Source organism: Passer montanus, unplaced genomic scaffold (genome assembly GCF_014805655.1).
Source record: "Passer montanus isolate IOZ18808 unplaced genomic scaffold, ASM1480565v1 scaffold9, whole genome shotgun sequence".
Classification (NCBI taxonomy): domain Eukaryota; kingdom Metazoa; phylum Chordata; class Aves; order Passeriformes; family Passeridae; genus Passer; species Passer montanus.
In genome coordinates this window covers 16,493,225-16,517,605 of record NW_024374367.1, presented here as the reverse complement: position 1 = coordinate 16,517,605, position 24,381 = coordinate 16,493,225, and the positions used below count along the sequence as shown (strand labels likewise).

Below are 24,381 nucleotides of genomic sequence, written 5' to 3'. Positions count from 1 at the left end.
AAAGCCCAGCCATGGGCAGTGATGGAGAATGCCAGGGGCCACTCTGGCTGCTGGGAGCCCAGAGCAGAGCAGGGACAGCAGCCAGGGCCACAAGAGCCAGAAGCTCCTCTCCTGTGCCATGCTCTGCTGCCTGGCCTTTGAAACCCCTGCTGAGCCCCTGCGCCTCCTGGCCAGGCCCAGGAAAGGCCCCTGCCAGGACTGACCTGCTCCAAAGGCACCTGAGAGAGCTCAGGCAGGATTGCACCAGCCAAGTTAGGAGCGAGGCTCACTTATCTTATGGTTCTAATGGTGGGAGACAGTCATTTTCTAAATTAAAGAGCTCCAGATTGAGATAATTCATCAGAGCTTAGCTGAGGCTCTTCCTTGAAGGGCTCATTGAAATGTATGTGATGTCCATTGTTGTGTGAGGTGCTGTTCCAAACTTTGAACAACAAGATAAAAGCTGTGACTGGAGAAAGAACTGCTGGCACTGCTGGATTTAATAAATCTGCTGCAGGGACAATGAGCCTGAGATAAAGCCACACAAAGCCTCTTGCTTGGAGTTCTTCTGGCAGGTGGGAAGGAAGGACGTCCTGTCATTGTGGTTTGGGACTGTGCACGTCCCCGGGCTGCTGGAACCTCCCTGGGGTCAGAGGAGAGGCTTTGGCATTCCCTGGGCACAGCCAGGGACTGGCTGGGGGAAAGGGCCGTGGGTCTGCCCAGTGCCACCTCTGGCACCAAAAAACTGGAGATAAAAATAAAGCTGAGATCATTCCTAAGGGAAAAAAAAAACCCAAAACAAAGCAAAAAACAAAACAAAACCCCAAACAAACAAAAAAAAAAACCCACCAAAAAAAACCCCCCAAGACAGAGTATTCTTCTGGGTTGGTATAACATAACAGAATTTGCTGAAAAGAAAATTTGTTGGAAATAAATATGTGGGTTTTTGGAGAAAGGCCTCCAAGATCATCAAGTCCAACTTTCAAGACCATGTCCATCAGCCAAATTGCAAAGTGCCACATCTCATTTGCTGAACCCTTCCAGGGATGGGGATGCCATCACTTCCCTGCTCCAGTGCTTGGCCAATTTTCAGAGAATAAAATTTTATTAATACAAAATAATCATTAAAATGAAATACTAATTTCATTTTAATTTATAATTTAATGATAAAATCCAATTGTTAAAATTAAGTCATGGATTAAATGACTGTTGATTAATACTAAATAATTGTGGCTGCACCAAGGCCAGCAAATAGCCAGCCCTGCTCCCCCTGGAGCTGCCAGGGGACAGAAAAGAGGCTGCAAAGGCAGCCCTGCTCCCCCTGGAGCTGCCAGGGGACAGAAAAGAGGCTGCAAAGCAGCCCTGCTCCCCCTGCCCCATCCCCCTTGTCTGCTCTCCCCTCAGCACAGCCGATGGCAGGCTCAGGGCATGGACGCTGGCAGCCCCAGGTGTGGGAGGGGAGCTCAGATCCCTGTGGAACAAGGAGCAGACCAAGGCAGGGCACAGCCCTCGGGGGCTCCAGGTGTGTGCTGCCTTCAGCCACCCCCAGCACGCTCCAGGTGTGCCTTTGAAGGGTTTTGGGAAGGCCTGGGACACCGAGGCTGCTGGTGGGGTTGTGACTCCACGGGAGCCAGAGGCAAAGCGGCACCTCACCCCTCAGCTCTTATTAATCTATTAGAAATGATATTAATTATGCCACCAGCACAAAAAGCAATTATCAAAATATTTTGCTAAACATCTTAAAAAATGTTATTTACCAAAACCCACTCAAGTGTATCAAAGCCCTGACAAAAAGCTCTCTCAGAAATTAATAAATATGTTTGATTAGCACTTTCATGGATGCACACATTCTGCATATGGGAGCATTATAGTGCATTTAATTATATATAAAGGCAATTAATGTCACAAATTAAGACTAAGCTCTGACTCGGGCTAAATAATTGTCATTATCTATCATACAACATGCCCAGAAAGCTTAGCTCTGCAATGATTTTAATGAACAATAAACTTGGCATTTACATACCAAAACAATTTGGTGTAATTCAGTCTCAATAATAAACGGCAACAAAAAAAAATCACTCCCATTCTTGGGGAATTTTCTCCTTTCATGATCACAGGGGCTTTTTCAGAGCACGTTCATCACCGTGGGAAGGGAACATTTCCTGTCTGCAGCTGGGTCCTGCAGCCAGCCCGAGGGCAAGGGGGTGCTCCAGCCCCACAGGAGCCATCCCTGAACCTGGGGCTGATCTCCTCCATGGAGCTGTCCCTGACACCCAGGAGCCATCCCTGTCCCTGGGGCTGATCTCCATGGAGCTGTCCCTGACACCCAGGAGCCATCCCTGAACCTGGGGCTGATCTCCATGGAGGTGTCCCTGACACCCAGGAGCCATCCCTGGCCCTGGGGCTGATCTCCTCCAGAGCAGGGGTGTCCACAGCACCCCGGGAGTCATCTCTGTCGCCAAACCAGTACAGAAATGCTGCAGGGACCAAACCAGTACAGAAATGCTGCAGGGACCAAACCAGTACAGAGACTCTGCAGGGACCAAAGCAGTACAGAAACTGCAGGGACCAAACCAGTACAGAGACTCTGCAGGGACCAAACCAGTACAGAGACTCTGCAGGGACCAAAGCAGTACAGAAACTGCAGGGACCAAACCAGTACAGAAACTCTGCAGGGACCAAAGCAGTATCATGACACCAGCGTGTACTCCGTGGGGAATGAGATGAAGCTGTTATGGAAACAATGGTAACACTGCACTGATGCTAAGTGCAGCCAATTGTAAAATAAAAGACTCTAAATGGAGTTAAAGGCTCGTGGTTCTGTGTTTGAAAAGGAGCTGTGTGGGTGTAATAGTGTGGTGCAGTTTGTGAAATAAAAATAAAAATTGATCCACAGTGCAGAGTGCAACATCTTCACCTTGTGTCAGCTCTTAAACCAGAGCCTTGCTGGGCTCAGGGACTTGCTTCAGAGTCTAATGCACAGAAATAGGGGTGGAGGTGATAAAAAAAATCCTAATGCATTCGTATTATTAAATGTTTAAAACAATTAATAGAACCAGCATGATTATGATTTTCACTTCTGTGTGTGTGTGTTGCAGCAGGATGCTCTGCCTGGAATGGTGTAAAACAGCTCCAACAGGGCCCCATCACCAGCTCTCAGCAGCACCATTCCCTCTTTCCACCTCAGTCCCTCCTTCACCAAAACAAAGTGAAAACCAAACCAACAAACCATTCTTTTCCCATTCAGAAGAAAAAAAAAAAAAAAAGAGAGAGAGTCTGTGAGCAAGAAACATTTTTTTGACGGCAATGTATGTATTTAGCCCAACGCTGGCTCTGTCCCTGTGTTTGTGGGAAAAGGAAAACGCTGCAGCACCTCTGCCTGCATTGTTAGCTGGCTGGTAATTAGTTTGTTGCTAAGAAAGCCTTTACCTGGGTGGAGTTCCATCTGGAGGCAGCTGCAGCCCATGCCTGGTGCAGAAGGTGCCCCAAGCCATGGCCGTGCAGACAGGCAGGCTGTGACACCCAGCTCTTCACCTCCCCGCGCCGCCGCAGCTGTCACAGCTCCTCCTGATGCTGATTAGCTTCATCAGGATAATTGATCAAGTTGTCTGCAGAAAATGGGAGGCTAAATGCCTTCCCCAGGCTCCGTGGCAGCCGAGCCGTGGTTGCCATGCCGAAGGTGCTGCAGGTGCTGCGCTGCCAAGGAATGAGTTTCCTCTCACCTCTTGCCTCAGCTTTTCCCTTCTCCTGCCCCAGCTCACCCAGCCTGTGCCTGCCAGATTGACTCTGATTAATTGCTCAGGTAATTACCTTCTGGCGTGCTGTTGAACGTAGTGTCCTTCAAAGGCATCGGGAGTGTCAGCAGTGACAGCAGCGCGGGGATGTCAAACACGGGCAGCAGGCTGGCACTGTGGGGCTCCAGCCTGCCTTTGGGGTGGTTACAGACTTTACCAGCCCCTTCCAAGCACTTCTCCCCCTGCAATCAGCTGCCAGCTCCCCAGGACTCTCTCCAGACCTGCTCCTCGTGCACAAGCCCCTCTGTGCCGGCTCTTTGGATGTCTGACAGTGTTGTGAAATAAATGTTAAGTCACGAGGGGGAAGGGGGAGGGAACAACTGAAAAAATATATTTATTGGAGTAAATAAAAAAAAGTTAACCAAAATCCTTTATTGATACATTCTTGGATAATATCACAGGATCGAGAGAATGGAGAGGGAGGGAGGAGGTTGCGGCAAAGATTGGTTTCACTAAATTGGCACATAAGCAGCAAGATTAACGAAATTACTTATTACAAACAGTAGAAAACATACATGCTTCTGTAAGTCCTTATCACACTGGTCAATCATGGTGGGGCATCAACAAAGAAAAACCTCAAGACATGTAAAAGCCATAATCTTTCCTCCAAATATCCTAAGAATCATTGAAATTATTGCAAAATAGTCATATACCTTAAAGAAAAGAACAAAGTAGAACACAAATACAAATATCAAACATAAATTATTAACATGTACCATAAAATACATTACTGGCATGCATTCCAAAGATCAAGACCTCTACTAAAACTCAGCAAAAATCCTTCCTGCTTCCTCTGCAGCCCATCGGAGGTGTGAAGGGGGGGACAAACTTCGCCAGCACAGTTTTTGGTCTTTAAATTCTTTTTTTTTGTTTGTTTGTTTAGTTAAAAAAAATAAGGTATATGGATTGCAGTGATACAAGAATAATAATACAAGTCATGTACACAGGTCTCAGATCCTCAGTTGTCGGGTGGTTTGAGAGGTGCCGAGAGCACAGGGCCTCAATGAAACTGTGCATCCAAAAAACAAACAGTGACCTCGGAACAACATGGATGGCAATATGCAAAAAATCCTCACAAACTGTACAGAGAGTTCAAAAACTTGCAGTCTGGAAGTACATAGAAAGACAGAATTAGCCCCTTAGAGTCCAGAGCAGCCGAGTGCGGCCGGCCCAGGGAGCCGCTCCTGAGGCGCGGCCATGGAGGCCCCAAGGCCATGGCGGCCCCAAGGCCACGGCGGCCCCAAGGCCACAGTGGTCCCAAGGCCACGGTGGTCCCAAGGCCATGGAGGCCCCAAGGCCATGGCAGCTCCAGGGCCGAAGCAGTCCCAAGGCTGGAGAGGCCCCAAGGCCATGGCAGCTCCAAGGCCATGGCAGCTCCAAGGCCGGAGCAGTCCCAAGGCTGGAGAGGCCCCAAGGCCGTGGTGGCTCCAAGGCCACGGCAGCTCCAAGGCCACGGCAGCCCCAAGGCCATGGTGGTCCCAAGGCTGGAGAGGCCCCAAGGCTAGAGCAGCCCCAAGGCCGGAGAGGCCCCAAGGCCATGGCAGCTCCAAGGCCACGGCGGCCCCAAGGCCATGGAGGCCCCAAGGCCATGGCAGCCCTAAGGCCATGGTGGTCCCAAAGCTGGAGAGGCCCCAAGGCCATGGTGGCTCCAAGGCCATGGCAGCTCCAAGGCCACGGCAGCCCTAAGGCCATGGTGGTCCCAAGGCTGGAGAGGCCCCAAGGCCATGGTGGCTCCAAGGCCACGGCAGCTCCAAGGCCACGGCGGGCCCAAGGCCACGGCAGCCCTGAGGCCTGAGGCCAGGCCAGCGCCGTGCAGAGCGGCAGCGATGGAGGAGATCCCGGGAGCGGCCTGGAGCCGGGGCTCCTCTCTGTGCCCGGTGCCCCGGAGCCCGTGCGGGGAGCTCAGCCAGGCGGGTGGGCTCGTGGCCCACGGCAGCTGGGCCTAGATCACCAGGTTGTTGTAGCTCACGTACTTCTTTTTTGCAGCAGGGCCTGCAAGAGAAGCAGACAGGAGTCAGAGCCCATGGATGAGCCCTTGGGGGGGCTGGCACTGCTCTGGGGGCACCGGGAATGGGGACACACCAGGGATGGGGACACGCCAGGAATGGGGATGTGCTGGGAATGGGGACACACCAGGAATTGGGACACACCAGGGATGGGGACACGCCAGGAATGGGGATGTGCTGGGAATGGGGACACGCCAGGAATGGGGACAGCCGGTGGCTCCCGACCCCGCTCCCACCCACACGACTCCGGGCAGGCGGCTCCCAGGCCAGGCCGAGCTCCAGCTCCAGCTCTGGCTACAAACAGAATTAGCAGGGATTGATTTTGTCAGGCTCCCGCAGTCTGGGTGACTGTACTGCTGAGGCACCACAACCAGATCCTATTAAGATTTCTTTTTTACAAAAACAGTGACATTTCCTCCAACTTCTTAAATCTCCTGGGCTGAACTTGGCTTTTCTCATGGATAAAGTGATTCTTATTCAAGTTTTATGACTTCTGAGAATTTTTCAATATGGGGATGAAGGTACCAGCTTTCCTAATTATGACCTTCAAATCCAATCTGTTTGCAAACAGAAGGAAATCAAACCAGTCAGAACATTATGAGCACTGCTACACGCTCCCTTCAGGAAAAACTGCAAATATTTGCAGCTGAACACAAAGCAAAATGTTCTGCAGTACTCTGGCAACACTGACAGATCCAGGACACAGAATTGTGGAATGTCCTGAGCTGGAAGGGACCCCGAGGATCACCCAGCCCGGCCCCTGCCCTGCACACACCCCAAACCCCACCCTGGGCATCCCTGGAGCGCTGCCCAAAGCTCCTGGGGCTCTGGGGCTGTGCCCATGCCCTGGGCAGTGCCAGCACCCTCTGGGGATGAACCTTTCCCTGAGATCCAACCTACACTCTGCAGAGACCACAAAAAGAGCCTGGATTTCCAGTTATCCCAGTTTGCTAAACCACTGAAGTCTAAATCCCACAGTCTTTGGGAGAATTTGGCACAAGTCCAGCAGTTTGCTGAATATTTCCATCCTGCTAAGGTGGGGAGACTCCACTCACACTTTGGATGTTTTTAATGTTGTGTGTTTCATTTTAAAACTTTCCCAGGAAGACTTAAGAGACACTGGAAGGAGAGGCGAGAACAACAATTGGATTTGTTCTGCAGATGTGCTTTTCAAACTTCATTGGGTTTGGGCCTCCTGGGGCTCCTCTCAGCCCCTTGGCAAAACCAGACCCAGACAGGACACGGCTCCCACAGGGCTCTGTGTGTCTCCCCTGCACCCCCTGCATCTCTGCCAGCCCTGAGCACCCCCTGCATCTCTGCCAGTGGAGCTGCAGCCCGTTGCAATCTTCTCTGAAGCCCTCTTTGCTCGTGCCCCAGGCAGGAGTCAGTGCTGCCTGTTCAATCAAGGACTGATCCCACAAAGGGCTGATCATCTTCAGCTCCCATTAACTTCTCTGGCACACAAGGTGTCCAACATCTGCCAGGATAAAACTCATTATCCTTCAAGGCTACACCACAAATATCCAATAAACTGGGGAACGCTATTAAACGCTGAAGAAGGGTAAAATGAGCCTGGGAAAAAAAATGTCATCACGGAACAGGTCGCAAAGTAATTCCATGCATTATTTTGTGATGTACTTCAGCTTTAGCCATTACATGCTCCAATTTCAAGGAGCAGCAGCGTGTCTATGACAGGTTTAGATGCTCCCCTGTGAGTTCAGATCGTGGCACCCCTCCAGTGTCCCCGGGCATTACTGGGGCTCCCAGCAAAACCAGCCATCCTGCTGACGAGTTTTCTCAGCAGTGCAGCCCCAGTACTCCTTTCTCACTTCCAACAGGTCCAGGAACCACCAAAGGTGCCAAAGGGATGGAGCCAAGGAGCGCTGTGGATCCCTGGAGGGGCTCTGAGGCAGTGACACAACCCTTGGCACGGCCCTGCCTCACCGGGATAATGGCGCTGACAAAAGCATCATCCATAATTCAGATAAAATGATCAATAAAAGCCGCGGGGTTATTTTCAGAGAGGAAAGACAATCTTCCTTGTTTAAGGGCTGCCAGGCCAGGGGATCACGTCCCTGACGGCTCCGCTGCATTTCCCCGCTCTGCTCCTGCACTAACCCAGCGAGTGCAGCTCTGTGCAAGGCTGCCAGGCCAGGGGATCTGTTCCCGGGTCACATCTCACAGCAACCCTTTTGGCAATATACCCTTCATGGGGGCCCTGGCATTGTGCCAGGGTCAAACCATGACATTTTTGGTTTGACGGCTCCGCTGCATTTCCCCGCTCTGCTCCTGCACTAACCCAGCGAGTGCAGCTCTGTGCACCTTGCAGCCGCGTCCCAGGCTCGGGCAGCTCAGGGCAGACACAGCCTGCCTCGCTGATGAGCCTCTCCCGAGCCACAGCTCATCATTACCGCCGGCAATTAGCGCCAGCTATGGACCGGGTTTCCTCAAAGCAATGAATTCCCATGAAAACGGGGGAGGCAATGAAGCAGCAGCGCTGCCCTGCTCGGATGCAGCAGGGAGCATCCCGCTCCTCCCTCGGCAGGTACAGACCTCACACTGCTGCTCTGCGGAGGGTGACGGCTCCGGCTGCGAGCACAGACCGGCCTCCCGCAAGCAGCACACACATGTTAATTAGCACACACCCAATTATGGCAGCCTCGGTGCCCGCTGGGCTGGACGGGCCGGCGGCGAGCCGGGAGCAACCTGCGCTGCTGGGACATCCCCCGGCAATTCCCAGGGCTCGCCCTCGGGGCCAGCGCCCCAGAGCGGGGCAGCAAGGAGAAACCCCGGCTCCTGCCTATTTATTTATTTATTTATTTATCTATTTATTTATTTATTTGCCTGCTGCAAATAAAGCTGCTCCCGAGGCATTTGCACCGTGGAACTTCCTTGGGAATAAAGGAGAGCTTTCTAAAGAGCCTTTAGCGCCTTAAGAAGAGGTTTGCTGTCACAGTTAGAGACCAGCGCCCTTTCCTGCTAATTTCCCGCTAATTACTGGTGACGAGTGACCATGCCAATGGAAGGAACGAGGAGGAGGGACAGCTGCGGGACACAGGCGGGCACAGCCAGGACCTGGGCACAGGTCCTTGACAAGGCACAGTGACCCCACAGAGCCACAGGGGCTGGAAAAGCCTGAGATCAGCGAGTCTGACCTTCAGTGACACCAGCACCCCTGGCACTGGGGGACACAGGGACAGCCACACAGCTGGCACCAGCACAGCTGATACCAGCACAGCCACCACAGCTGGCACTGAGGGACACAGGGACAGCCACCAGCACAGCCACCACAGCTGGCACTGAGGGACAGCCACCACCCCTGGCACTCAGGGCACCTGGGCTCGCTTTTGGAGCCCCCAGGGACGGGCACTCCACCTCCTGGGGGCCTGGCCACTCTTCCAGGGAAGTGTTCCTGATTCCCGACTGAATGTCCCCGGCACAGCTGAGGAGGGGCAGTGCCCAGGTGCCCCTTGCTGTGCCACGGCTGCCTGGCAGAGGTGCCCTTGCAGCCGCCACCCTCACGGGGACAGCCCTATGCTGACTGGCACCAAGCAGCAACAAGGCTCCCCAGAGCCCAGGAAGGCACTCCTGTCCACAGCACCCAGCCCCTGCCAGCCTGAGCACCAGCATGGGGAGCAGCTGCACCTCCGTGCCAGCACCACATCAAAAACAAACACACAGAGGCCAAAAATCCTCTTTGGACTCAGGAGTTTCATCACTTGAGTGGTTTTCATTACCCTGGGCACAGGTCACAAAGAAAGGAGCTCCCACAGCCCCCCAGAGCAAGGCAGAGCTGTCAATACTGACTCAGAGCGAGATGTAATCACTTGCACTTCAATTTTATGCACATTTGTAACCTCTTCCATGCTTAAAGAGCAAAGATTTACAGTGCAAGAAATGAATTTTATTGCAGCCCCCAGGCATCTCAAGCTATCAAACACATGAAACATCATCTGAGCATTCCCAGCTCGAGCAGGGACGGACATGGGGATGGCTCCGAGCCTGGAGCTCCTGCTCTGATTCCCTCTGCAGTCACTGGGGCAGATAATTCTCAGCTCCTCTCTTTCATTTCCTTAATTCTGGCTTAGCAACCCATATCATTTGTGCCAGGCAGAGCAGAGGCTGATTATTAAATCCTACTTCCAGTCCATCTAAAAGCAAAATGGAGCTCCGTGGCTTTTCCTCGATCTCTGCCAGAAAGACAGAGCTATCCCCATGCTCTGCTGCCTTTCAATTGGGGAATTTAGATGAGAGAGAGATGAAAGCAACAGGCCTAAATGATTCTACATGCTTGCCCAAACCCCAACAAATGGAATGAAGCTTGGAGAAAATAATTTTAAATTTGGTATCTAAATGTAAATGGATTGTTCTTTCACATTTTGACATCTCTCTTGTTGTGCTGCCACAGTGCTCTGGCACCTTATCGGCTCTCAGTGCACAAAGCCATTTCCCTCCAGCCTGGCCCTGTGGCTTTCACACACAGGAGCAATGGAACGCCCTGTTTGAATAACAGAATGCAAGTAAATTAAATAACAAATATAGCATTAGGAGAAGTGTGTTCCTCCCTAATTGCTTTGCAGCCTTCTCCCACAAATTCTGTCCTCAGCTGTAGGCTCCCCTGCCTCTCCTGGTGCAGCAGCACAGCGGGAACAGCAGTGGCATTCTGGGTGTGGGCATTAATTCTGGGTGTGGGCATTCTGGGTGTGGGCATTAATTCTGGGTGTGGGACATTCCCCAGCACATCCCAGACAGCACCAGGCAGGGCAGGGTGCTGAAAACATTCCTGCTGTTCCTGATTGCAGATTTTCTGGGACACAACCACTCAGGTGGCAGCTGGTGACGGGCTGGACAGGGCTGGATGTGCCAGCCACAGCACAGGCTCAGGTGCCACAGTGCTAGGTGCCACAGTGCTCAGGTGATACCATCAGAGAGTCAGTGAATTGCTGGAAAAGTCCTCCAAGACCATCGAGTGCAACCCTTCCCCCAGCAGTGCCCCACGTCCCCAAGTGCCACATCCACAGGGCTCTGAAATCCCCCAGGGATGGGGACTCCAGCCCTGCCCTGGGCAGCTGTGCCAGGCCTGGACAGCCCTTTCAGGGAAGAGATTTTCTCTACTTTCAGGGAAGATATTTTCTCTAAGATCCAACCTAAACCTCCCCTCGTGCATCTCGAGGCCGTTTTGTCTTGTCCTGTGAGAAGTGCTCCCTGCCCAGCCCTCCATCCCTTCTGGTGGACGTGCCCCTTGGCTTCTCCAGCAGGATAACTGGTGGGTCGTCCTGAGGAACCTCTGAACACCCCACAGCTGGCTGGGACTGTCAGGGCAGCAGCAGGAGCAGGAGCAGAGCACCCTGCCCTGCACACTCTGCCCAGCTGGGCGTGCCTGCCTCACCTCGGGTGCTCAGAGTGCAATTAGCAATGGCACCGTGCTTCAGCCCGTTGGAATGATGATGTTTGTGCATTGCGTGCAATGCCATGCTCAGAGCAGGGCTGGGCAGAGGCTGCAGGTGTGTTTGCACCCGAGGAGCCCTCTCCTGTGTCCCATTTCACACAGATTCCACTCCTCAGCTCCTCACATTCTGTCCAGGGCTCCGTTTGACCTCTAGGCTCCCTTGTCATCGTCCCTTTTAGGCACAGCTATTTCCCTGCCTGTCACAGAGCCTGCAGAGCCCAGAGATGAGTGACAGCACCCTGGGGTGAGCCTGAGCCCAGGGGACTGCCAGAGCCCCACGGAGCGGGGGGACGAGGAGCAAGTACAAATATTCAATATCCGGGTTCCTTAATGAGCGGTGCTTGAAGCTCCAGAAGGATTTAATGGAGGGAAGAGCCGACCTCGCCAGCTCCCCAGGGCACTGGGTTTGAGGAAGGCTTTTCTTACACAAGTCTGCTTGAGCCTCGGAAGCTCTCAGGCAGCAGCAGCTCCCGGGGTGTGTGGTTTTAATTCCTCAGGTTTGGCTCCAGTGTGAGAGCTGGGAATGCATCTGAGAGGAAGAGTAATAAAAGCACTCCTTGGGTAAGATAATGGCATAATAATAGCATCAATTCAGGTCAGAGTGGCAACGATCTGACCCTCTCAGAGCTTAAGACAGCGTGGGAGGCTTTGAGTAAATGTTGGCTTTGGTGTCCTGCAAATGTGCTGGACTGAGCCCAGCCTGCTGGTGAGCTCCTCTGTGCACAGGGGGAAGGAACCCTGAGCTCAGACCCCACAGGGACAGCAGCTCCACCAGACCCACGCCTGCACCGACTTGGTTTCCAGAGGAATAATTCCTGATCATTCCCCAGGGAATCCCAGAAAGCTTGGCAAGCTCCTCATGCCATCCCCCAGGATGATGTCGAGGTTATTCTGTGCAGTCCCTGTGCACAGGGCACCTCTGGAAAGGGGCAAGAAGGAGGAAAGGACTGTTGGAAAGCTGGGCATGCTTTCCTCTGTGTACAGACAAATAATGGACCTGGGCTCACGCACAGAGCTCTGGCACAGGGGCACAGACAGAGCTGCTGTGCTGGAAAGCTGTCCTCATGCCACAGGGTGACCATTACACCCCTAACACTGCTCTGTGGACAGCAAACTGTCCAGCAAACTGGAGCAAACTCCAGCTGTCTACAAAGACAAGCCTACACCCCTGACACTGCTCTGTGGACAGCAAACTCCAGCTGTCTACAAAGACAAGCAAGAAAAAATCCTGTGGAGCACAGCACAAGATGTGCAGTTCCTATTTTCAGGAGAGTGCAGTTAACTCCAGCTCTCCAGCCTGGAGAGGGATTGCAACCCACTGAGATCCCACTGGACTCAGCTTGAGACGAGGGCAAGGCAGCACCTGGGGATGCCAGAGCTGCCAGCCCTGAGAATTTACAGGAAAGTACAAACCAGAAAGTTCCTGATTGCTTCTGATGCCTCTGAAACAATTTCCCTCTTGGACACGGGAGCACTTTGGGTTTGTCGTGGTGTTCCAGCCCTGGCAGGAAGCTCAGAGCTGGGGGCAGCTGCCCTTCCTGGGCAGAACACATCCCTGAGGAATGTCACCACACTGCCACGGCCCCTGGCAGGGCTGACCCTGCTCCTCGGCAGGACAGAGGTGAACCTGCAGTGATCCCCAGAGCTGTGACCAGGGGTGGGACACGCTGGCCTGTCCCTGTGTGTGTGCAGTGCTGTGCAGTGCTCCCGTCTGTCCCTGGCCAGAGGTGGCACTGCCACGTGGGAGCACTCAGCAGGGCCAGTGCCAGCTCTGCCACACGAGCACAGCACGTTGTCATCCCTGCCTGGGCTGCTCCAGTGCCACCTCCACGAGCTGCTCCTGCTGCCTGCAGGGACAATCTGCAGTGCCTGCAGCCACTGACCTGCTCCAGCCCCTGGGATCAGGGATCAGGGATCAGGGATCAGCTCCTCCAGCCTCGAGGGGCTCCCGGGGGGCAGAGATGAACCTCCCCCCCTGGGCCACCAACATAAAAGGGACCCTGAGTCACAGAACAGAGCCAGGCTGCTCATGGCCTGAAAAACCTGCAGGGCTTTGCCAGAGGCAGAACTACGGGATTGAGATTTTGAGTCAGGAAATAAAACTGATAGAGAAGGATTAGTTGTACCCTTCCAAATAAAAGCGAAAATCAACAAAGCACTGCTGAAGAGCATCATCTCGGGCACCTTTGGCTGGATCCCTATCTCCTGTCTGGCTGCATCTCTCCATCTCCCCCTTGTCTGCTTGGCAGATAAGAACTGTGTCAGGGAGGCTTGAGAGATCTGCCCCGTCAGGATCAGGGATGCACGGCAGGAAGGCTGAGCAGAGAGGGACTGCAGAGGAGCACAGGCAGAGCTGTTTACACCCCTAACACTGCTCTGTGGACAGCAAACTGTCCAGCAAACTGGAGCAAACTCCAGCTGTCTACAAAGACAAGCAAGAAAAAATCCTGTGGAGCACAGCACAAGATGTGCAGTTCCTATTTTCAGGAGAGTGCAGTTAACTCCAGCTCTCCAGCCTGGAGAGGGATTGCAACCCACTGAGATCCCACTGAACTCAGCTTGAGACGAGGGCAAGGCAGCACCTGGGGATGCCAGAGCTGCCAGCCCTGAGAATTTACAGGAAAGTACAAACCAGAAAGTTCCTGATTGCTTCTGATGCCTCTGAAACAATTTCCCTCTTGGACACGGGAGCACTTTGGGTTTGTCGTGGTGTTCCAGCCCTGGCAGGAAGCTCAGAGCTGGGGGCAGCTGCCCTTCCTGGGCAGAACACATCCCTGAGGAATGTCACCACACTGCCACGGCCCCGGGCAGGGCTGAACCTGCCCCTGGGCAGGACAGAGGTGAACCTGCAGTGATCCCCAGAGCTGTGACCAGGGGTGGGACACGCTGGCCTGTCCCTGTGTGTGTGCAGTGCTCCCGTTCATCCCTGGCCAGAGGTGGCACTGCCACGTGGGAGCACTCAGCAGGGCCAGTGCCAGCTCTGCCACACGAGCACAGCACGTTGTCATCCCTGCCTGGGCTGCTCCAGTGCCACCTCCACGAGCTGCTCCTGCTGCCTGCAGGGACAATCTGCAGTGCCTGCAGCCACTGACCTGCTCCAGCCCCTGGGATCAGGGATCAGGGATCAGGGATCAGCTCCTCCAGCCTCGAGGGGCTCCCGGGGGGCAGAGATGAACCTCCCCCCCTGGGCCACCAACATAAAAGGGACCCTGAGTCACAGAACAGAGCCAGGCTGCTCATGGCCTGAAAAACCTGCAGGGCTTTGCCAGAGGCAGAACTACGGGATTGAGATTTTGAGTCAGGAAATAAAACTGATAGAGAAGGATTAGTTGTACCCTTCCAAATAAAAGCGAAAATCAACAAAGCACTGCTGAAGAGCATCATCTCGGGCACCTTTGGCTGGATCCCTATCTCCTGTCTGGTTGCATCTCTCCATCTCCCCCTTGTCTGCTTGGCAGATAAGAACTGTGTCAGGGAGGCTTGAGAGATCTGCCCCGTCAGGATCAGGGACGCACAGCAGGAAGGCTGAGCAGAGAGGGACTGCAGAGGAGCACAGGCAGAGCTGTGCTGTGTCCCACAGGGGTGTGGGGACAGAAATCCTGCTCCCGTGGAGGAGGACGTGGGGATGGAGCCAGGCACAACGGAGCCACTGCACAACCCTCACACCAGCCCCTCCCCAGAGCCTCACCTGCACCACGAGGAGCTGGAAAGGTGCACAGGATCTTAGGAAATGTCTTTCAAGTGTTTATGAGATTATGGCAGGGAAGAAACAAACCCAACTCATATTCCTTAATTGGAGCCAGCGGTACAGAAAACCTGCTAATTCCAACTCCATTTCTACTGCTGCTGTGTGAGTGCTGTGGACTGCAAAGATAACAAATGGAAGCAAATTATTTTCACCTGCTTAAAACAAAGTCATTAACAGCACTTTGGTTATCTTACCTGGAAAGCCAGGCTCTGCAGAGAGCTGTTAGAGCCAAGTGTGAAAACAGTTTGCATGAAACATAATTAAAATTATGACCCGAGTGATGGCTGAAACATCCCCGAGGAGGCCTGGAGTCAGAGCTGCTGGAAAACAATTCACCTCTGCCTCCTGACTGCGGTGCTGAACTGCTTCCAGGGTGTCCCCAGCGCCCTGTCCCCACCCCTGGGCACAGCCAGGGCTCCGTGGCTGCCCTGCCCTCCCAGCACGGCCATGACCTGTTCCAGCACATCTCCCTTGTTTCTGCTGCCCTCCTGGGAGGTGTTGTGGGCTCCTTCCCCCTGCCAGGGAACAATTCCTTCCCAGTGTCCCAGCTCGCCCTGCCCTCCTGCAGTGGGGAGCCATTCCCCTGTCCTGTCCTGTCCTGCCCTGTCCTGTCCTGCCCTGTCCTGTCCTGTCCTGTCCTGTCCCGTCCCATCCCGTCCTGTCCCGTCCTGCCCTATCCTGTCCCATCCTGTCCCATCCTGTCCTGTCCCGTCCTGTCCTGCCCTGTCCTGCCCTGTCCTGTCCTGTCCTGTCCCTTCCCATCCCGTCCCATCCCGTCCCATCCCGTCCCGTCCCGTCCCTCAGCCCTGGGAACATTCTCTGTCCCGTCCCCTGCCAGCCCCTGCAGGCACAGCAGGCCACAGCTAGCCCACCCTGAGGCTTCCCTTCAGCTCTGCCAGCCCTCCATGTTACACAGCAATCGCAGCAGTGCTTCCTTCCTCACCCCAGGAACTCCTCTCCCTGCCTGCCAGCTGGCCTGCTCCAGCTCCTTGGCAAAGAGCTGCCAGCAACAAACATCTTCACAGGAAAATCAAGAATGTTCACGAGGTGCAGAGAGACTCAGTTCACTGGGAAATGTATTCCTGGTGTACCACTGTTACACAGTGTCTGACAAAATTACACTGAGCCTCGCCCTTAAACTGCCCGACTTTGCTGCAATCAACATTTAATTTTTAGCAGAAAGTCTTGATTTCAAATACCCTGGAAATGTTTAACAGCTGATATTAATAAGAGCCAGATTTAATGCAGGGCTCTTTATCCAGGGACATGATAAGCATCGTGACAAGTGGTGTAACTATGGCAACTTTATCTTTCCTGTTTCTTTTCCCCCAAGCAGCAAGAACAGGCACCCCAGTGGGTGCAGGGCCAGACTGCTCCCAGCTCTGGGTCACTGAGGGAACTCAGCCAAACCTCTCACCCCCGGCCTGGGCTGCCTTCCTTCCCTCCTCCCTGTCCCCATGGCATGCTTCACGGGCATTCTCATGTGTTTGGCTAATTCCCTTCCTTGCTTTTTCATTTCCTCTGGCTGGAAAAGAACCCCTGCCTTTGCTGCCTGCTGTCAGAGCCCAGAGAACCTCAGCCCAAAGTCAGAAACCTCTCTGGAAGGCCAAAGGATGCTCTCCTCTAGTGAACGCCACAGCTCTCTGGGTGTGGGAATGGAAACTCACATTTCCGTTTGCTGCCCTGAAGCCCCACAGAGGAACAAATCGCAGTGATGCTGTGCAGAGGGGCTGGCTGTGACAGCAGTGCTGTGAGAGGAGCCCCCAGAGCCCCAGCTCCTGCTGCCTTGGGTGTGCTGCTGCTCCTGAGAGCCAAAGCAGGGCAGTCCCTGCACAGACAGACTGCCTTGGCACTCCGTGGCAGCCCAGGCACAGCTCCTCACTCCAGTGGCTCCTGCAGCTCTGTCTCTGGCTGCTCCCTCCCTTCCCAGAGCTGCGGGGGTTTGCCCTGCTCCCCACAAGGTGACAAACACACCAAGGCTTGCACAGCTTCACCAAGGCACGCAATGGGGCAGGAACTGAGATTTTTTGCTGTTCTTGCACACCTGAGCAGCTTTCTCCATACTCACAATCCTGCCCACCAAAAACTGCCTGGATTTGTGTGTTTGAGAAATTATTTTTGCTGCAATATCGCTTGAGGTTTGTTCTCCCTTTTACCCCATCATTATTAGAATTTCCTTTTTGAACTCACTTGCCAAATTTTCAGTAGATTTATGAACAGAAAAGGCCCTTCCAGGCACTGGTTCTGCTGCTGGGAGCTCCCTGCAGCTGGGAGCTGCCCCCAAAGCCTGGATTGCAGTGGTGTCGGGGTTCAGGGGGTGGAGGAGAGGCTCTGGGCTCTGACCTGCTCCCAGCTCCTGCCCTGGAGCAAGAGGGGAGGGACAGAGCCCTGCAGGAGCTCGGCTGAGCCCTGACATTTGCCCTGCCTGGGAGAAAGGGAGGCACTCTAAACACACGGGACACAGGAGAGCCAAAAGCTGGGGCTGTCCCTGGTATTACAATTTATAGATTTGAGAGTCTCCCTCGGAGGATGTAGGAGTGATAAATTAATCAAAGGGAGAACTCAGAGCTACTGAGAGTTTGTTAAGCAGAAAAGTGAGAGGGTCTGGTGTGTGAGGTGCAGCTGTGTCTGCTCACTCCTCACCAGGATTTCCCAGGGAAAAAAGGCCACATAGGAGGACAGAGGATGTGGAATGAACAATGAATACTTAGGCAGAACTAGTCCTTGTGTGTGCTCCCAGACATCCACCTTTTAATATCCCAGGCACTTCTAGCCATGAGTGTGTTTTTATTCACACATCAGACAAGAAGGTGATGGTTTAAGTGCACTCAGAGTTTCAATTTTTAAAAAAGGAAACAGTCTGACACTTCCCTGCACGTTACAATCTTGTATTGAGTAAAGGTGTGAGACAGTCTGCAGATAATTAATATGGGAGCTGGCAATTACATGAATGTACCATCAAGAGTAATTATTTTTAGATGTAAAAAAGCAAGTAACATGATCCCCAGATGTTCAGACAGGAGGGAATGTTCTGTCTGAGGGCTGGAGCCCCTCTGCAGCCAGGCTGGGGAGCTGGGGGGGCTCACCTGGACAGGAGAAGCTCCAGGGAGAGCTCAGAGCCCTCAGGGCCTGAAGGGGCTCCAGGAGAGGGGCTGGGGACAAGGATGGAGGGACAGGAGCCAGGGAATGGCTCCCAGAATGGATGGGATACTGGGAGTGAGGAATTGTTCCCTGGCAGGGTGGGCAGCCCTGGCACAGGTGCCCAGAGCAGCTGGGGCTGCCCCTGGATCCTGGCAGTGCCCAGGGCCAGGCTGCACCTCCCTGCAATACTTTTAAAAGAAGCACATCACCATTGGAAGGAATTGGTGATGTTTAGTTTTCCAGTCAGCCGTTCCAGAAGCAAAATAGATGCAGTGAAGGGCTGTCAAAGCCTTTCAGTTATCAATTTTGAGTGCAAATTCTCATTTCTTAGCAGCCTCCACTGAACAGAAAATCCCTTAAGTGAGGTCAAACACGGAGTATTTTCTCAGGCTGAAACTGGCCAGATTTAAAACAAAAATGACACTTCAATCCAGCAAATAATTATTCCATAGCACACACTGAGGCTGATGAGCTACAGAGCATCTCACAGCTTGGACCCAGAGCCTCCAAAGAGCAGATTGTCCCCAGGGCCACCTGCCTGTCCCCAGGTGCTGCCATTGGGCTGCTCCTGGCCTGGGCAGCCTGGGCTGTGAGCAGGAGAGCACTGGGGGCACCTGAGCCATTCCCCTTCCGAGAGCAGCCCCGGCCAGTCTGGACCACGCCAGGACAGATCCTGACAGGAATGCAGCACTGCTCTGCTCCTCTCCAGGGCAGCTGTGCCCACGGCAGGCAGGGACCCGCCGTGCTGCTGCACGGGCTGTGCCAGCCCTGCCAGTGCCCAGGCTCCCAATGCCACTGGGATCGGCACTGCCTGGTGCCAGTGTCCAGCCAGCCTTCCCAAACCCTGGGATCAGCACTCCGTGGTGCCAGTGTCCATCACCCCCAAACCCCTGGCTCAATCAGCATTCCGTGGTGCCCATGCCCAGCCCCCCAGCCTGGCACAGCCCCTGGCCATGCCCATCCCTGCAGGACATGCTGGGGATGCCCTCCCTGCCCCAAGCAGTGCCCGGGGCCAGCCTGGGACACCCACAGGAGCCCCAGGGGAGAGCAGACCCCAGGGGAAAGCAGGGAGGTGCCCCTGGGCCCTGGCAGCCCCAGCCCCAGCCCAGGTGGGCAGTGCCCAGTGCTGCAGGCTCTCCTGCAGCCCAGCTGCCTTGCTCAGTGATGGAGCATTCCTTCCCTCACACCCAGCACGTGCTTTCCAAGCCCTGTGTTTCCCTCAGCCTCAAGAGCAGGGAGGCCCTATTTGTCACTGCCAGGAAACAATTCCGAGCTCTCAAAGCCATCTCCCCGCTCATCACCAGCAGAAATTGATACAGCCACGTCAGGCGCAGCTCTGTTCGCTCCTACTACAAACACCTTGCCAGCAAAACAAGTGTCAATTTACAAGCAGGCTGATGTTTCCCTGCTAGCCAGCTTTGTTTTTAATACACTGCATTGTTTCATGCTGCTTGTTGTTTTGTATTCCTGGGAGAACAAATCACAGCAGCAGCCAGGGCTGCAGGAGCTGGAGCAGCGACGCTGGGGCAGAGATGGAAAACACCCTGGAGCAGAGGAGCACGGCAGGACCAGCACAAGCCCACAGCACCCCTGCTTTGGGATGAAAAGCATTTTCAAAGCTTTTCTGGACCAAATTTTAAAATATGGTTACAGAATCTGGGTGGCCAGTTGCTTTTTAAAGGACTTGGATGAGAGAGTTATTTGTGTGCCTTTGCAGACAGCATTTCCTTATATTATTTCCATTATTACATGGAAATAAATTAATTTTAGAATCTGAGTTCCTAATTATTTTTGTGTCATTTAAAAAAAAAGTTTTCTTTAAAAAACAATTTCTCGTGAGATTTAGGTGTCTTCCATCTCTTTCTTTCTCATCTCCTTCCTTGAGCAATTTCATCTTCACAGAGCTGCCCTTTCCCTCTCCTCTTTCATTTGCAGTAATGCTTTGAGTGGCCCCTTGTCCTCCTGGCTGCTTTGTCCCATTTCCCCAGCCCAGCCCTGCCCTTGGATGCTCGGGGTCACCCCGGGGTTCAGGGAGAGCTTCAGCCTCCCATCCTGTGCCCGAGCTGGGAGTTGGCATAATGGCCCTGATTCAAGCACAATAAAATCCAATTTGAGCTCTCGGGAGCACTGAATTGATGCTGGAGCTGGGGCAATTTACACCAGCCAGAGATATTGGTAATTTCTTCTCCTGTGACTCAGAGACTCAATTCAAGCAACATTCCAACCTTTGCTGATAGAGGTTCTCACCTATCAGGGCCCAGCTAAACGTTCTGAGGGCTGAATACAGTGATTTTCCAGCCCTCGGTGCTCAGCAGCACACAACCAGGTCAGGTACAAGCTTTGTACCTGGGCAAAGCCCCCTGAGCCACAGGGAGCCCTGAGAAATGCTTATTCATGGTTGGCAATCATTCCTGTCCACTATCAAAGGCTCCCTGACCCCCTGTGCCCCTGGAGAGCAGGAATTCAGGAATTCCTGGCTGATGCAGCCACAAATGCCAGAGGAGCTCACACATCACCAGATCACCACAACACGCAGGAAAAGCCAGCCCTCAAAAATTGTTCACTCGTGGTTCCACCGAGCCAGTGCTCACTGGGCTGCCCTGGGGTGTTTGGAAAAGCAGCTCTCAAAGCTTTTGGAGCCATGAGCAGCTCTGGAGCAGGGAGGGGTGACCACCCCTGGGCTGAGGTTCTCTCTCTGCTGCCGGGGAGGACTCTGCCTTAGCTGTCAGATCTGCGGGCCAGAATTCACTTTTTATCACTTGTTTGTTCGTTTTTAAACAAATATCTCCATCCTCAAAGGCTTTGCTGGGATCCAGCTCCTGTGGTGGGAAGGAGGAGACCTCTCAGAGCTGGTGGCACCCACGGCAGGGTCTCCCCTTTCCCAGGCAAACCCCCCACGGCAGCTTTTGGTAACGGGTTTGTGAACAATTTTTAAGTTAGATATCTTTTTTAACACAGCTGCACTAACATTTCTCATATAATTGTGTATATAATAAAAATAGTCATAACAATCATCATCATCATTTGAGAATAAAATAAGAAAAGCTCGGTTTTCCTTACCTTTTTGGAAAGCAGGCAAAAGCTATACAGTAGGTGGAAGAGTGTACCAAGTAACAGACTTTTGAACACTCTTTCTTACTGGTGGTATAGAGTCTACAGGGAAAGTAAATACATTGAATGTAGGACAGGTGGGCACCAGGGTCGCTCTCAGCCTGCCCTGCCAGCCCTGCCCCTCCTCTGGGGTTGGGGGGCACCAGCACAGGACACGAGCCCCAGGGCAGCCGGGCCAGGGAGCTCAGGTACCTCCAAGCACGGCAGGGCTGGCTCAGCAGATTTCCCTTCCTCTCCCCGACCAGCTCGGGATGTTGTGGCTGCAGTTTCACACCCCTGTCCCTCCTCAGCCCCAGAGCCCCCCGGGGTTCCTTGGCACCATCAGCAGCCATGTGAGTGCTTTCCTCAGCAAGGGGGAGGATTTCATGTAAATCTCAGCAGAAGTCAGGCAGGGGTTCTCTCCCAGTCTGCCCCTGCTCCTGCAGCAGAAGCTGCAGACAGCCCAGCAGGGCTCTCCCCCTGCTCCACCAGAAACATCTTCCCAAAGTGGGAAACTGCAGCAGAGCCACACAAGAGCACAGCAAGCTCATCCGAGGGCCGGGAGCTGCTGTGCCCCACGTCCTGCTGGTCCCAACCGTGCCCAGCAGAGCGACAGCAGGCACCTGCCAGATGGCATGACTAACAGAGTTCTCCTAAAAGGATCGACAGGCTTGGCCTTAGCACATCCCATTCGGCAGGAGAGCCCTCCCAAGGTGGGCTGGGCAGCTCGGCTGTGCCCTGCTCAGCTGTGCCCTGCTCAGCTGTGCCCTGCTGCTGTGCCAGGCATGCCCAGGCAGTGGGACATGAGGACATTGCCAGGTCACCTCACACAGCCAGCCCGTTCCCCTGGCGCTGGGACATGAGGTCACTGCTCTGCCAGGGGTTCTCCTCTCATGGCAATCAGAGCCCCCCTCTGCCCTCACTGCCAGCCCCTCTCCAAGTGCTCTGCCCATCCTTCTCTGAGCCCAGGCTGCAGCAGCCTGCCCTGAGCTGTGTGGTCCCACGGGATGGGCATCCCCTGCTCCTGGGAAGGCACTCGGGAGGTCACAGAGCTTCAGCCTGACGTGCACACCTCAGCCCACTGCCACAGAGGGTCTGGCTTGGGAGGGACCTTAAATCCACCCAGTGCCACCCTGCCATGGCAGGGACACCTCCCACTGTCCCAGGGACACCTTCCCCTTCCCCAGGGACACCCCCCACTGTCCCAGGTGCTCCAGCCCCAGTGCCCAGCCTGGCCTTGGCACTGCCAGGGATCCAGGGCAGCCCCAGCTCCCTGTTCTATCACAGATCTGCTAAAACCTGGAGATTTTTTTCAAGGCTGTTTCTCTGTAAAGCCACCCACATTCTGCCAGTGGTTTGACTGTGAGCAGGACAGGCCCTGAACTGGGCCCAGCCCCAGGTTTGCAGTGTTTGGAGGTACACGGGTCCTGTGCTGGTGCTCCTGCCTCGGGACAGAGGGAACACCCATGGGACACTTCCAGCACAAATGGCACCTCCAGCACCCGCACTGAGCAAGCAACAGCAGCAGCCCCGCCAGCCAGAGCAGAAAATCAAAGTGCAAACCCCCACTGTACTTGCAGAGCCCAGAGCCGAGCCAGGCCAGCCTCAGCTCGCTCTGGGCACTGCTGCCTTCGATCTCTGCAGGAATCCCCTGCCCCCTGAGCCCCAACAGCCAAACCTGCCCCTGCTCAGAGCCTGGGGGCCAGGCAGGCCCTGCCCCACACCAGAGGCCACCAGGGGCCATCTGAGGACAGCAAAGCCAATTTCGCAAAGGAATACTGGAAAAACATCCTTTGGTTTTCTTTCGAGAGAAGATATTTGAGATTTTTAGAAAAATTGCTCCAAGATGCATCCAGGGTAATTTGTAATTAATATTTCCTACTTTCTGATTGGTAAAACTCTGCAAAATTTCCTATTCACAGTATAAAATATGTTTAAATTGAAACTTCTATAAAAACATCAAACCCATTTTTATGTATGGACACCATATTCAATATTTCACTGAAATTAAGTTTGAGGACTTTTGCTTGGATGTTATGACTTTTTTTTTAAGTTCACTAATAAAATATTCATTTTTTTTCTACCTAGAAATGGAACTGTAAGCAACTTTTATTCAACAGAATATTCAGACTTTAAAGAACGAAACTGAGTTCAGGTGAACTGCTGTTATACACACTCCTGAACGCTGCCTGATCAGGGGCTGATCAATAACCTAATCAATGCCATAGGACAGTGACTGCAGCAGTTACACTGGGACTAATGCACCCCAAAACTTAAGTACAGCAGAAGTTTATATCACTTGATTTTCTAATAATTGTTATGAGCACACAGACCTGGGGAATGAACGAGCAGCTGAGACTATGAACAGATGGAATTCCATATAAATAATGAAAATGTTTTTAAAAATACCTATTTCACAAGTGATAAAAAAGAAGCAAAAGCTTATGAACCAGAAACTCAGAGATTGCACATTTCCTAACAAACACATTTATGAGCTTTAAATCCCACTCAGTGAAGGCTCAAGGCAAAGGTGGCACATCTGGGCAAGGCAGGGGCCTCTGCCCCTTGTGTCTCTTAAAAACATCTTTTGGTCTACAGCCCTGGACTAAAAATGGGTGTTTGACCAGAAACACGGGGCTTAGGTGAGCACTATTTCTTTCCAGTAAAAATATTTCCTTCCCAAAGAAAAATCTGTCTGTTCTTCGGTGGGAGGGGAGAATATTCTCAGCAGTCTGAAAGCAGCAGTAAGGTGCAGCACAGGGGATGAGATGAGAGCAGGAGGGGCCCTGGGTGGGCTTCCCGCAGGGAGCACTGCAGCAGCACAGCTTGGGGGCGTTTCTCTTTGGTCAGGTTTTGGCATGCAATTCTTAGATTTTGGGGTTTGTGTTTTAATTTCAGCTTAGTTGACCCAAACAGTGATGAGTGAAGTGCACCAGCAACACACTCCCCTGCCCTGGCCCTGCTGGAATTCAAATTTGCTTTTCCTCCCTTCACTTTCTGAAATTTGCCTTGGAGAGGGCCCTGAGTGTCCCTGGGGAACAGCCCAGGGCAGGAATTCCATTTATTTCCTCCTGCACTCAGGGCTCTGTCCAGCTGCAAGAGGCCTCACCCAGTCCTTAATGTGTGAGAACCATTCCACGGCTCTGTCCATGGCTCTGTCCATGGCTCTGTCCA

At 53.3% G+C, this 24,381-nt stretch overlaps 1 protein-coding gene across 7 annotated transcripts in view; it reads right to left on the bottom strand.

Moving 5' to 3' along the window:
• Window positions 1–5,372: 5,372 nt before the first annotated feature.
• Window positions 5,373–24,381, bottom strand: part of GRM7 (glutamate metabotropic receptor 7) — a 191,813-nt gene continuing 172,804 nt past the window's right edge. For 2 of the 7 annotated variants that reach the window (XM_039734246.1, XM_039734253.1), the window contains 2 exons: window positions 21,178–21,270; window positions 5,635–5,765 (listed from right to left, as the gene is read on the bottom strand). In XM_039734246.1, the coding sequence (XP_039590180.1) occupies window positions 21,200–21,270 (71 nt within the window). In that variant the 3' untranslated portion in view covers window positions 5,635–5,765; window positions 21,178–21,199. Of the gene's footprint in view, window positions 5,766–14,419; window positions 15,093–21,177; window positions 21,271–24,381 lie in introns of those variants that run through there. The other 5 variants (XM_039734250.1, XM_039734252.1, XM_039734247.1 and 2 more) reach the window with 5 other exon arrangements.